Below are 14,326 nucleotides of genomic sequence, written 5' to 3'. Positions count from 1 at the left end.
TAATTGTAAGTCCATGTTTGTGCAGTGTGTATAATTGCCGTGATAAGATAAGATATCCTTTATTTGTCCCGAACTGCGGACTCCAGCAGCAAGAATGTGGGTAGAAAGAAGAAAAAACAAACAAACACCGTTCAATTAAGTGCAATATAAATACAAAATTGGTAAATCGCAGTGCTATTTACAATTGTTTTTCACATTTTACATTTGTTTCACATAATTTAAGTAGTATTATTATTATTGTTATTATTTTTATTCAGCAGCCTTACAGCAGTCGGTAGGTACGAGCATCGGTATCTCTCTTTCTTGCAGCGCGGGTGTAACAGTCTCTGGCTGAAGGAGGTACCAAGTGCTGTCAGGGTGTGCTGAGGGCGTGGGAGGGACTGGCCATCATAGCTTTTAGCTTAGTTAGCATCCTTCTGTTGCCCACCTCCTCCAGAGTGTCAAGGGGCAGCCTTCCCGACCAGTAGCTCCAGTCTCTTTCTGTCCCAGACCGAGAGGCTGCCTGACCAGCAGACAACAGACGAACAGTCCGCTGCGGCGCTCCAGTGCTGCAGAGAATCCTGTCCGACTCACAGCTCTGCAGCTCACGTACTGCGGCCGGTTTGTGAGGTAGTCTATGATCCATGCTGTGAGATGGTGGTCCACTCCGGCGTTCTGCAGTTTGCCTCCCAGTAAGTTGGGGTGAATGGCGTTGAAGGCACTGGAGAAATCAAAGAACATGATTCTCACAGTGCTCCCAGCTTTCTCCAAGTGTGACAGCACTGAGTGGAGGAGTTTGATAATGGCGTCTTCCACGCCAATGCCAGGCTGATGGGCAGCGGTCGAAGGTGGGCGAGGACGAGTCTCTCCAGCGTCTTCATCAGGTGAGACGTCAGCGCCACCGGTTTGTAGCTGTTCAGCTCCTTAGGGTGGGGGTCTTGGGCACCGGGACCAGGCACGAAGTTTTCCACAGCTGTGGAGCTCTGCCCAGCTTCAGGCTCAGGTTGAACATGTGCTGAACAATACAATACAATACAATACATGCTGATTTATATAGCGCTTTCACAACAGCGGCAGCTGTAACAAAGCGCTTAACAAAACAGTTAACATAAAGTAAATCAATAAACACAACACATAACAAAACACGGACAGTCGTGCAGTCCGAACCACTTTTCCATCCCACGCTTTGTTGTTTGAAGCAGTTTGAGATGAAAGAGGAGAGAATCAAAGTGTCCTTTAACCAGTGGATCAGAGACGTCATACTCAAAATGTGCACACATCGGCTACAAGCTAAGTTTCAAAGTCAACAAGAAGCTGTAGCATCCATTGACGAACAATGTCACACAGCTAGTCAGAGCAGGTCCTGAGGAGCCGGAAACTGATCTTGTCTGGACCTGATGCCTTCCTCACATTCATCTTCCTCAGTTGGTTCACACCTGCTCTGTTGTGACTAACAGGCAGGAACCAGGTGACAGACTGGGTTGTTGAGAGCTGGTCAAAAGAGGAGGGGGAGGAGAAGAAGTCCTCAGTGAGAGTGGTTGCAGTTGGTGGTTGGGGGAAGGGACAGACGACTGGTCGAACGGTTGAAAAAACGGTTCAGTCCATCTGCCCAGTCCTTGTCCTTCTCAGTCAATATCTTTGGGCTGTCATGGCCTGAGATGGTTTTCAGGCCCCTCCAGACCCCAGTGACATTGCTGGCCTGTAACTGGTCCTCCAATTTCATCCTGTATGTCTTCTTCCCCTCTCTGATCTTTATTCTCAGCCGAATCTGCACGGCCTTCAGCTCCTCTCTGTTTCGCGACTTAAAAGCTCTCTTTTGTCACTGCAAAGTACATCTTTGGGATTGGTTGACTTTTTGATGCTTAAAATACCTGAATTGTAGCCAAGTTAGTACAAGTCATAGGCATTAATGCATTTGTACTACTAGTCATGATAAATGATAATATGTGTGTCATTCTGTCCGTCTGTCTATATAGTCCGGTAACGGGGTCCTGCGGTAAAACCTTTAATGTTGTTGTTGGGTTTTTTTTTTTTTTTTTTTTTTTTTTAGATGTTGGGAAAAATTCAAATTTGGTACATGTTTCAGCAAGCGTGTTGCATTGAAAGGCAACGGAGCTTTAAATCATCTTTTATTTTTCCCTCGGTAGGTCAGTTAGTACATGGGTTGTTTGCCAATAGCGTGCCACTTGCAGCATTGGTGAGGCAGAAAACGTCTCAAAACAAGAAAAACCGTCGTAATAAGGAATATGTTGCTTCTAACAGTATCTATGTTCATCAAAAAAAAAAAACAACATGACATAGCCTATTCACTTTGAATAGCAAGTGTGCTGGTTCGATCGTCTTTTCTATCTGAAGTTGTCTCATCCAGAGCTGCTAACAAGCTAGTTTTAGTTCTATTATTGATACAAGCATTCCTTGACTACGCTTGACTGTGTACGACAGAGAAAGAAGGGTCCAATGGAAGTGTTCGTGTTTCTCTGTATCATGCGGCTTGATGAGGACTTTTCTCACTGCAGCCCTTCAATCTTTTATTATTGTGCTCAGCTAGTTATTCCCTTTTAACTCCTCGCACGCGCTTGATCTCGCTAGAATAGTGAAGAATGCAGAACAATGTAAGCTTTGGCACAAGCCCCTGCAAGACTGTAAAATTTGCCCCATAGGAAATAAGGGTAATTTATTCAGTCTGTTATTGGGTCAACCTGTTGCCATTACCAATCTTTATTTACTGCCCAGGAAACTCATTTCACAACCAGCAGCAGTTTGGCACTTAGCGAGACTTCAAAAAACAGCTTTCAAAAAGTTTTTTTTTTTTTTTGGAGGGTCGGGAGGTGTGCCACTCACAGTTGAAGTTTACTGTCAAACTTAACATAAAACAAAATTGTTTGGTTCACATGTTGTGAACCAAACAACATAACTTTGCCTTTAAATCATATTAGGAAACGATTGGCATTGGTGTCTCGGTGTTAAAACCCTAAACGTAATGGAGTAATGGAGATTATTTACGTGCAGGTGTGCTGTACATCCATGCGTGTGTGCGTCTTTGTCTCTCTGCGTGTGTGTGTGTGTGTCGTACATGTACTGTATATAAACGCAAAATTGGATATTCTTTTAACATTCTGTTAAATGAATGTCATTACTAATTGTTTTTCTAAAATGTGATTATGCGATATAGCATGCAATGTGGAAGACATTCCACAAATGTTTTTTTTTACCTTTATTTCCATCATTCCTGTGAAACAAGCCAGATAAATTTTAGCAACTTCTGAAGCGTTTTCTGTTTGTTATTCATCATTTTCTGAATCGTGTTAAAATTGCCACTGTTGTTATGTTTTGTTTAGATTCCATTTGGTTTTGTTCCCTCGTGCCCTTTTTGTCTCCGCCTTTTGTCGTCATCCGGGTCCCTTGTGTTTAGCAGTCAGCCCCCTCGACCATTTGTGTCTTGTTCAGGTGTTTCTCGTTGTCTCTTTGTCACTTTGTCTCGTTGCCACTTTGCTTGTAAGTTCCCTGGGTTCTGTCAGTCTTGGTTGGATCATTGTGTGGCTGTGTCTCCCTGTCACCTTTTGTTTCTGTCATAGGTTTTTGTTACTTGGGTTTTCTGTGGTTTTCAGGACTTTGTTTGTATACTTCAGGTTTCCAGTCTACTCCTGTGAGTATTTTTTTGTGAATACATTTTGCTCAGTCCACCCTGTTCCTCATGCCTCTCTGCTTTTTGGGTTCCTCCGCCTACCACCTCGCAAAAGTGTCAATTGTATTTTTACTATATTATTTTTGAGTGTTTGTTCACTCTTTGCCAAATTGTAAAAGCCAGTGAATGATAGGTAATACCCTGCACTCTTAGCCCCATTAAAAAAAAAGAAAACATCTGAAGGACAACAAAAAAAAAGATCAACTGCTTCATTTGATATTATCTACAGTATTTATTTTTACCATTAGCAGCTTTGGGCACAAAAAAAAGGTGAAGGAATTTTTTTCTGCTGGAGTCTTTCCAGAGGCAGATTTCGTCTCACCTCACACTTTTTAAACCCAAATCATCTTGCTGTTGTGGTCGGCGAAGGCTCATGTGGGGTCCTGCCCGAGTGCCAGTACCAGCTGTGACCTGTACTGTTAAGCAGATGAACTCTGTGGGGTGCGTGCGCGTGCACTCATGCACTCATACATTTGCATGTGTTTGGCCTTACATTTATAGCTGTTGGGCAAACATTGCGATTGTTTGGAATCTGCGTTTGGTCCTTTGACATGATTTTGACGTTTATGGAAATAAAGCACTGTAGGAGGCCATGATTGAATTTGTGTTGATTTTTTCTCAGTATATATGACGTAGGTTGTGGAATAAGTGGCAACTGGTTGACGGGGTATCTTATGATGTCTTAATATACCTGTTTCACACACAAGTGAGTAACTGTGCGGCCTACCCCACCACATATGCTGCTGACCCAATGGAGAGTTTGGCTTTCAATATCATGGCAACCGTCTAGAGCAGGCATGTCCAAAGTCCGGCCCGGGGGCCAAATCCGGCCCGCGGTCGAATTTCATCCGGCCCTCGGCCCCTGTCATAAAATCAGTGCCGTCTGGCCCGCAGGTTGGACGCAATGGAACAACGTGTTGCATTGACTGAGGTCTCGTAGACTGGTGAGTGATGTTTCATAGAGTACTGCTTCCCTCTAGTGGCTAAATGAGTAATAGCATTCACTAAATGAGTAATAGCATTTAGACACTAGAGGGCATCACTCACGAGTTAACAAGACATCACTCCGTGTTTATATTGACTGATATGTCATATTTCAAATGATCCTTGCAGTTGTGGATATGTGTATTGCTTGTTCATTTCCCTGTTGTTCGAGTCAAAGGTTTTGTGACCATTGAAAAGTCATGGTGATACATTTTATGTTTCAAATCAATCAATTTGCACTCAGGAGACTTCTGTTTAAGAAAAAGTCAAGTGAATAAGCAGTTGCATGTGATATACCTGTTTCAAATGAACCAAAAGAAATTATTAAGATTGTCGAAATTAAAATTAAAATGGAAATGTGAAACAGACTGGCTTACTAAAATTTGCTGAACAATATTGTTGTTCAATGTAAAGAATGTCAGCCAAGGTCGGCCCCCCGACACTTTACCACATAAAATCTGGCCCCCTTGGCAAAAAGTTTGGACACCCCTGGTCTAGAGAGAGGGACCAACAACAGAAAAGGCTTGATTCCCCTCTGAGCCTCAGTTTAGTTCTTGGTACTTCTAATAATGTCTGTTTGTTTTACTGTTTATTGCATAGGTGTCAAACACCGGTCCTGCAGGTCCGCTGTCCTGCACGTTTTCCAAGTCTCCCTGCTGCAACACACCTGATTCAAATGAACAGGTTCAATATCAGGCTTACGCAGAGCTTGCTGATGAGCTGAAGCTAGCAGCCAAATACTAATTTGGGGGGATGCAGCTCTGCTTACCTTTATGGCTTGACATTATAGGTCAGGGGTGTCAAACTCATTTTTGTCATGGGCCATATTTGAGTGGCCGTTTACCTTGGAGGGCCATAAAACCATAACAAGAAGTCAAGAAAAACAGTTTACTCCACTTTTGTTTCAGTTACTGTCATGATGGGTTTGGTTATAAGAAAATGCTGACAATATCATTCTTACTTATTACAGATGAGAATTTCAAATTTCGGTACAGATTTTAGCTAGCATCATGAAAGTTGACATGTTTGATTTGCTATTGTGGGCTACATAAAATGAGGTGTCGGGCCGGTTCTGGCCCCCTGGCCTTGAGTTTGACACCTGTGTTATAGGTAGTGCATTCCATCGGTGAGAAATTGGGGTGTTTCTGCTGAATAGGACCTCTGGGCGATGCTGTTTTTGTCAGTTGCTGAAAAGTGGCTTTGGATCTTCTCGTCGTGTAGCTGACCATTTCATGGGCAAACAACTTAAGGGGCTCTTATTATTTAAGTGAGAACCCACATTTGTGGAACAATGGGCTATTTTTGTGGACAGCTTCATAACATTGGATATGTCTACTACTACCTAAATGACTGAACGCACCCATGTTCATCTCTTTAAATAATGAGCAGGGTTTCTGTGTGCCCTGCGATTGGCTGGCAACCGTTCAGGGTGTCCCTGGCCTACTGCCCGAAGACAGCTGGGATAGGTTCCAGCACCCCCCGCGACCCTAGTGAGGATCAAGCGGTTCGGAAAATGGATGGATGTTTTTTTTCCCTCCCCGATAGATTTAAAAATATAAAATGGCTTACTTTGTAAGTGAATTCAGCTTCAGTCTCAAGCAACCGGAGCAGTTTTGTGACAAAAGTCTGCTGTTGTGCTTTGTACACAAACAGCTCACGCAAAAGGGAAGAAACTTCACAAGGACTTGAAGTCAATGAGGTGTTGAAGTGCACAGTGCACTAATGAACAACAAAAAAGTCTTGCATCCTCCTTCTCCTCCTACACTGTGGAAGTTTTCAAACCGTTAGTTCCAAGCAGGGAGTATCATCTCCCTCATCCTCTTCCCTCGCTGTGTAATGGGTGTGTCCCTGAAGGGGATTTTTGTCACCACGAATGAGGAAGGTGGGGGGGTGGGGGGAACTCACATGGCCCTCAGGCAGCCTTACAGAATCTTTTCCAGCTTCATGCATGTAGAGAATTGATTGATCACAAGGACATGTTGATACGCTCGTCTAGATAAAAAGTTGTTCCGCTGCAGGCAAGTAAAAATGTCTGTGCTGATTTGATTTAGGTATGTTGTTTGCCTGCTGGGAAGAGAAATATGATGTGCAGCTTCACTTTCCATGTGCCCCCTAGGGTGGGACACAAGAAAGTCACTTGGTTAGGGTGTTAAAAAAGTCTTCTGTCAAGTTTGTGGTTCTTTCACAGCGGCGGAGAACTTATTTGACCATTTTACTGGTGCTTTTTGGATGTGATAGTCCAATTCTGTCTCTTTTTTTCATCATAACGGAGATTGATTGTCTGAGATAAAAGCCGGGGAAGTATAAAAGCCATTGTTCACAACTGTCACGTTGGGTAGAATTCCTCTGTCTTCTTTTTATTGCCATCACCCCATAACCGGGGGTGGTGCGAGAACCATGAAAGACATAATGATTCATTTTAATTTGACTTAAAAGTGAAATTGAAAATATTGATTTGACTGTATATCGTATGGCAACCAGTTCCACAAACAAAACTAAGTTAGTTGTCATCTGTGTGTATTTATTTATTGAACGTCAAGTGCTGGCTCACAGATGCATTTTTGTAAATCGGCAGACAACCAAAGATTTACTGTGTTGTTAAATTTCATATTTTAAGGGGGGAAGGCAAATTAAAAATAATCCTCACAATATATTCTATGCGCCCCCAACTCGTCTCAACAAGGCATTCTGAACGAATATTGCATTTGTGGAAGATAAATTCAAGCGACAAAACCCACCGGTTTTCATCCATCTCAAGGGGCGGCCATTTTGATGACTGAAAATAACATCACAGTGCCTAACGACCCTCACGGCTCACCTTCTGTTTGCGTTTGGTCATGTGATTCTCACAAGCCGATGCATTCGTTTTTAGTCGCTGTTAATACTGTTTCATCAGAAAAGCCAATTTGGCAGCCATGTTTTGATCGGGGTTCCAGTTGGTTCTGGACCGCATTTTTCCTTTAGAATTTTGACGTCTATTTCCAGCTCATTGCCACATTGATTTATTTATTTTTTCCTTCTTTGCAGATCCAGCAGTGCATCACCGGCAGAAGACGCTGGTAACTGACATGTGCTACCCGACAGAGATTTCCAGCCTGATGGACTTCGGCTCTCCCGACTGCTCGTTGGGCAAAGGTACACGCTCGCCTCCGGGATAGAAAGAGTGAGCCAGAGAGGCGTTGCCTTGGCAACCGTGTGTGCGGGATTTATCAGGGTAGTTAAAGGAGACAGGAGGGAGGTTAAATCAGGGAGCAAAGGTGTGTGCTGGCCACCATACACAACACTTCAGGCTTTGGATGTTGCGGTGTGCCATGTGAGAAAAGCCTTTGCACTTTGAAAAGAAGTAATTGCACTGGAGTTGCGTCAATGTGGCTGCTTATTTTCTTCATTTTCGCAAATAGTTTCTTTTCTTTTTTTGCTTCAAAGCCTGTGTGATAATTACATTGACCAGCCTGTAATTTCCGTATGTATGCTCGGTGAAGAGAAACCCTCATCAAGCGCTATTGATCACACATCCATAAACCCATTGTGTCCATTTCTTTTCACACATTGTGATTCTGCTGTTAGGCTCCATCATTCTGGATGCAACATTACCTCAGCGCTATAATATTTGTTCTAATACTAAAGTATATTATGATAAAAAAGTGAGAAATTATGACCAGAATTAACTATACCTTTACACATATATTTGTCTATAACGTGATAGACTCTGGCACATCCGCAAGCCGAGTGAGGATAAGTGTTTCAGAAAATGAATATTGTTACAGTCTCTTGAGATCTACTTTTAGAATATCAGAAAAAGACATTTGTCATTTCTGGTGGCACGGTGGTTGATTGGTTAGCACGTCCACGACTCACAGTGCAGAGGTGCAGGGTTCAATTCCGGCTCCGGTCTCCCTGTGTGGAATTTGCATGTTCCCCGCGTGCCTGCGTGGGTTTTCTCCGGGTACTCCGGTTTCCTCCCACATTCCAAAAGCATGCATGACAAGCTGATTGAACACTCTAAAATTGTCCCTAGATGTGAGCGCAGATTTGTGTGCCCTGCGACTGGCTGTCAACCGGTTCAGGGTGTACCCCGCCTACTCCAGCACGGCCCGCAACCCTCGTGAGGATAAACAGGCTATGGATGAAAATGGATGGATGGATGGAATGTTGTTGTTGTTTCTTTGGATGGGGAAAAGGGGACAAAGGGAGGAATTTTAAAGGACCAATATTTTAACATTGTGATTTCTTAGGTTTGACTTTATATGAACCTTTTAGTTTATGAGAATGAAGTACTAAAACGGGATAAAATTAGCAGCATATTAAGAATGCATTCGAATTATAATAGCCTATGTTTTTATGGAGAAAGAAGTTTCAATATGTAAAAATTTGGCTCTTAATTCTTCTCAGTCCTTCGCCGGCTTGCAATCAAGAAGTTGGCATCTCTTCCGTTGCCATAGAAAACCATGTTCTGATTTAGTGTCCTGTAAATCTTGATGGACATATGAGGACACCTCCCACTTTGCGTGAGCACCAGCTTCAGTGTTAATGCTACTACTCAGAGTTGTGCACGGTGTTTGTACACAATGCAAGACCGAAGTAAAATTAAACTACTCCAATCTGGTTTATAATTAGTCTGTCATTGCCATGGACAGCCTATGGGATCGACTTTAGTGGTTTGTAATGTTGATGGACTAGCCAGGAGACATCCTATGTTGTGTTAGCATTAACCGCAGGGCACTTTTTCTGACCTAATCTGTGGGGGCGTGGGGTCCATTCCAAATGAGGCAACATTGTGTAGGTAATCATGTGACTCAATGTTAATGTTACGCTGGTTGGCAATAATATGATTAGCATCCTCTCTCATTACCATGGCAACGCATTACATACTATCGTGGTCTAGCATCCCTTGATCCATTTTCTATACTGGTTATTATCCTGGCGCCCGTCAGAGTGTTTCCTTTTTGCCTCCCCAGTTTCATTTCTCAACTACAGGGAGAGCTTGAGAACCAAAAGAAATCTGCCTTGTGTGATTATTTTTTTTCTTTCCATCAAAATTTGGGCCTGCGATGTGCTTGACTATACAGTAGCTAATATTTCAGTTTGTCTATACTGCGGCTCTGTAGCTACACTCCTCCGGCTCTGTTCGTAACACAGACTGACAGTTCACCATCGAGGGCTTTTTTGACGACATCTGCAGGCTTTTAAAAGCGAGCGCGGCCAATGAATGACACTCCGGTGCAGGGTGTTAAGCTGAAGGGAAAAAAGACAGCGAGAGAGTGGAAATATTGCAGTTGAAGAAATGTCGGGATGAAAGAAATGAGCCTCGATGAGATTGAGTGCTGGAGGAGGAAGCCCACTTCTTCTTTTGACAAGTCTCGCGATTAAAGCAAACGAAATTGTCTTGTTGTAATGAACTTGGATGACGTTATTGCAGCAATTTTCACAGTGTGTTAAAAAGCCTGAAGGGGACATATTATTGAAAATTGACTATTTAAGGGCTTGTATGGAAATTGTTGGATGCCTTTGTGTCTTGGTGGCTGTCGTATGCCGTGCTGCCTCCACAAATAAAAATGCTTTTATTGTCCTTACTGGAGACTAAAAAGGAGTTGATGATACCATTTTTATGGATTCAGGAAATAGTCTAAATATGATCAAGGTGTTCATTGTAAGAGGGAAAAAGTAACAATTTTGAGAATTAAATTAATTGAGGTATTCAGAATGTGCCATCACAGACCACACAGAAACGTGTGATCAGAATGACGCGATAGGTTGAACTGACGAGTCCCCGACCTTTTTTCAAGGACCAATTCATAGTAGTGCACATTTTTCGCGCCTCTGGCAATCATTTGTCATTGATGGCTGAGTGGGGGTGATTTGGTTGCTTGTGTATATGACCGATCGGAAACTGATCTGTGTGGTTGGTAATCAAATGGCCGACGTAACGATATGGACCACTGGACTAGTCGACTTACAGACGCGTCAACTTTACCGCTGCGCAATGATATCTGTAGCTTGAAGTTGACTCGGTGCCACTCACGTGTTTTGGCATTTACTCTTTGGGTACCGTTGATGTGACATGTCAGCAGGAGTCGACTATAACAGCATCGACTATAAAACGTCCGAATTCGCAGTCATATGACAGAAAATGGAAGTTACTGTGAGGTAGGAGGTAGGAAATTTCTACCCCTGATACAGAAACATGACACATCTTTTCGAAGCAGTGTGAAAGATTCCTTTGTTCTGTCCTGTGCTGTAATTGCTCTCGGCCATCGGGTGGCGTCAGTGTGTCTCTGACTCACCTGGCTCGTTGTCACCTAAGTCTTCAGGTGCCATTTCCCCTCCCCCGCCTCCTCCTCCTCCTTCTTGTCCTCTTACAAGAGGAGGGAGGGTGACTTGCTGGGTGTGTCCCTCCAAACACACGCAGAACAAGAAACGCGCTCTCAAAGGATCACTTCCTGGTTACCTGGCCTGTTCTGGGGCGGGGACTGGGCGGTTGAGCGCTCTCACACGGGTGGTGGTGTGTATGGTGTGTGTTGAACGTGTTGCTCGGTGTGTGTTTTCGTGTTTGCTCCCATTTGCTATGAGAACTCACACTGACGGGCCTGACAGTGGAGCCGAGCCGAGCCAGGGCCGACGAGGCCATGAGGTCTGACAGGGAAGAGGGCAAGGCCGGTGAGTGAGAGAGACACACACACACACACGCACAAGGTCCAGGCTTTTTGGTGTGTATGCGTGCATGTGTGTGTGTGTGAGCCGAGACTGGAGTGAGTTCAAGTTCACAGCGTCATTGTGAGCATGGTGCAGTTTTGCTTCATTATTATATGTTAGGTGTAACCATTGCACCACTTTCACTTTGCAGCACGGTATCATGTAGGGATGATGTCACTGTTATTGAAATGAGTGTAAGATAAACAATAACAGATGGAGTTTCTCCAAATGATTTTTTTACCGGTAAGTCTGGAAAAACACCAACAACAAAAATGGGTGTCAACTAACAATTTGGAGATAAAGGCATTTTATTCAATAGCAATTTTATAATTTGTTTTTTTTTTCTACTACATTGGCAGTCATTGGAAATAAGTGCAGTATGTCACTGTCTGATTTTCAAAGTTTTTAATTTTTTTGACAATTGGCACGATTCAGCATTGTTTTGGAAATATCTTTTTTGTTTTTATAAACATACCGGTAATTGGAATTATTTTGTAATTATAACAGAAAACGTTTATTTTACTATTTAGTGATTTACATCTGTTTAAAAAAATAGATTGTTTAAAAATTTTACATTCATTGTCACTGCATTTTATTTAGTTGTGCTTTGACTTCAGAGGTGAATTCATTCTGTGACTGCACTCATAACTCAAAACACACTAAAATCGGGGCAATGTGACACGAAAAATATCTTTCTGGCTTGTCATTCCAAGGCATCCAACATGAATATCAGACATTGGTTTGTGGCAGGAGAGATCACTCGCCGTCATGCACCGACCTAGATAGTTCCTATGGACGACGTGCTTATCGGTTAATCTGCCGCACTAGAATGTAAGCAAGGCGCACAAGCGTTTGGTGGTATGAGGATAGGTTGATAGGAGCAGGCATAAGCACGCTCACATAGTTTGTGTTGGATAACATGCTGGGATTTAATACTCTATAGGCAACGTGACAGTTCTATCTTTTGTACAGATATGTTCGAATTGTGGATTACTCGGGGATGTTTGGTGGAATTAAGATTCAGCTCCCCAGACACTCAACACTTTGGACACATTATTAGGTACACCTGCACAAGATGGCGCCACCATACGAGTTGTGTCATCTCATTTGTATGTATGTTTGAATATGAATGATTGCAATTATTATTGTCATCAGTAGTTGGAGGTAATTGGATTACACAGTTACTAGTAATTATAGTATGTTGTTTGTTTGTTGGTGAGCCGGAATACATGTTTGTTTGTTGTTAGTGGATGAGTTATGCATGAGCAGCTCTAGTTGTTTTGTTAATTGCTTGGTTAGTTATTTGAGTGATGGGAATTCAAGGTTGGTTAGTTAATTCGTTAGTCAGTCCGTTAGGTAGTGAGTTAGCTAATTATGTAATTTGTGGACTATTACATCCTAGTGTTTTGTTTGCTACTTATAGCCTCTAACAAGTTGTTCCCGTTACTACTCTGCACTAATGAAAACTTTGGCCATAGTATGAATGACTGTGAATTTCATTTCATTATATTTGAATTGGTGGAACGGTGTATGACTGGTTAGCACGTCCGCCTCACAGCGCAGAGGGCACGGGTTCAATTCCGGGCTCAGGCTTTTCTGTGTGGAGTTTGCATGTTCTCCCCGTACCTGCGTGGGTTTTCACTCGGTATTCAGGATTCCTCCCACATTCCAAAAAAATGCACAGTAATTTAATGGAGCGCTCAAAATTGTCCTTAGGTGTGAATGGTTGTTTGTGTGCCCTGAGATTCAGGGTGTATCCTGCCTCCTGCCTGAAGACTAACTGGTAAATGGGCTGTCTCTTATATAGCGCTTTTCTACCTTTGGTACTCAAAGCACTTCACACTGATTTCTCATTTACCTACTGATGACGCAGAATCAGGAGCAACTGGTAGTTCAATGTCTTGCTGAAGGTCACCTCGACAAGGTCATAATGGGCCAGGGAATGGACCCCCAATCTTTCGGGTGGGAGACGACCACCCTACCACTGAGTCATGTCGCTCCCACAGCTGGGAGAGGCTCCAGCATGCCCGCGACCCCCCGTCAGGATAAAAGGGTCAGACAATGGATGGATACATCTATTTTTTTGTATTGATTTTTTTTTTTTATATACTTTACATTTTTGATGAAAATGTTTGTGCTTTTTGGGCTTTGTTGATGTTACAGTCAACCGCAAATTCCAGATAAATATCAGAAGGACAGATTGTACATAGAGATGAAAAGAAAAAGAAAGCAGATGGTATCATCAACTCAACTCAACTGTATTTATAGAGCACTTTCGAACAGCCATCGCTGCATACAAAGTTCTGTACATGGAGCAATTTAACATATACAATAAACAGTAAAACAAATCGCTAATAAAGACAGTCGAAAGCACCGAACATTAAAACCAATATCAAATCTAAGTCATGCTGAGTCGAATGCCAAAGAATACAAGTGAGTTTTGAGGAAGGTTTTGCTCAGTTTGCTTGTGAAAGTGACATCAGTGGAGGTCCCGCATATAGCATCTCGCTGTTATTTAATTTGGACATTTTGTTCATATAAATATTTCATTTGATCTCTGTGGTGTGATTCAAGGACAAGTGTTCTGCATAGTAATGAATCCGCATTAACTGCCACGTTGAAATCCTCTCAAATGACAAACAAATAACCTTGATGATGTTCTTCACTGGCCTACGTAGTGTGCTGAGCACTGCGCTCATTCTCCTGTTTGGAACGACTCTTTCGTTAATATTTAAAGCCATGTATTGTATATGCGGCTTTTATCAGTCTCTGCCGAGCTTATCTCTGTCATAGTCATATTAATTCTCTGGATGCATAATAATCCTATGCTGCTTGCCAGTATTAAAAAGGGACTTCACTTTCACCGCATGAATAAACACTTCATGGACAGGCTATTTGATACATGTGTGCAATGAATTGTGACCTTGTCATGTAATTGCTAGATTTATATTATTGTTGTGTCCCACTAAACATTTGCAATGCAGA

The 14,326-nt window shown here is 42.6% G+C and overlaps 1 protein-coding gene across 4 annotated transcripts in view; it reads left to right on the top strand.

The window, feature by feature from the left end:
- kaznb (kazrin, periplakin interacting protein b) overlaps positions 1-14,326 on the top strand; it is a 107,603-nt gene that overhangs the window by 68,038 nt on the left and 25,239 nt on the right. For 3 of the 4 annotated variants that reach the window (XM_052075681.1, XM_052075683.1, XM_052075684.1), the window contains one exon: positions 7,676-7,783. In XM_052075681.1, the coding sequence (XP_051931641.1) occupies positions 7,676-7,783 (108 nt within the window). Of the gene's footprint in view, positions 1-7,675; positions 7,784-11,024; positions 11,306-14,326 lie in introns of those variants that run through there. The other variant, XM_052075685.1, reaches the window with a different exon arrangement.

The sequence above is a fragment of the Hippocampus zosterae genome, chromosome 9 (genome assembly GCF_025434085.1).
Source record: "Hippocampus zosterae strain Florida chromosome 9, ASM2543408v3, whole genome shotgun sequence".
In the NCBI taxonomy this organism is placed as follows: Eukaryota; Metazoa; Chordata; class Actinopteri; order Syngnathiformes; family Syngnathidae; genus Hippocampus; species Hippocampus zosterae.
This window is presented reverse-complemented; position numbering and strand designations above follow the sequence as displayed.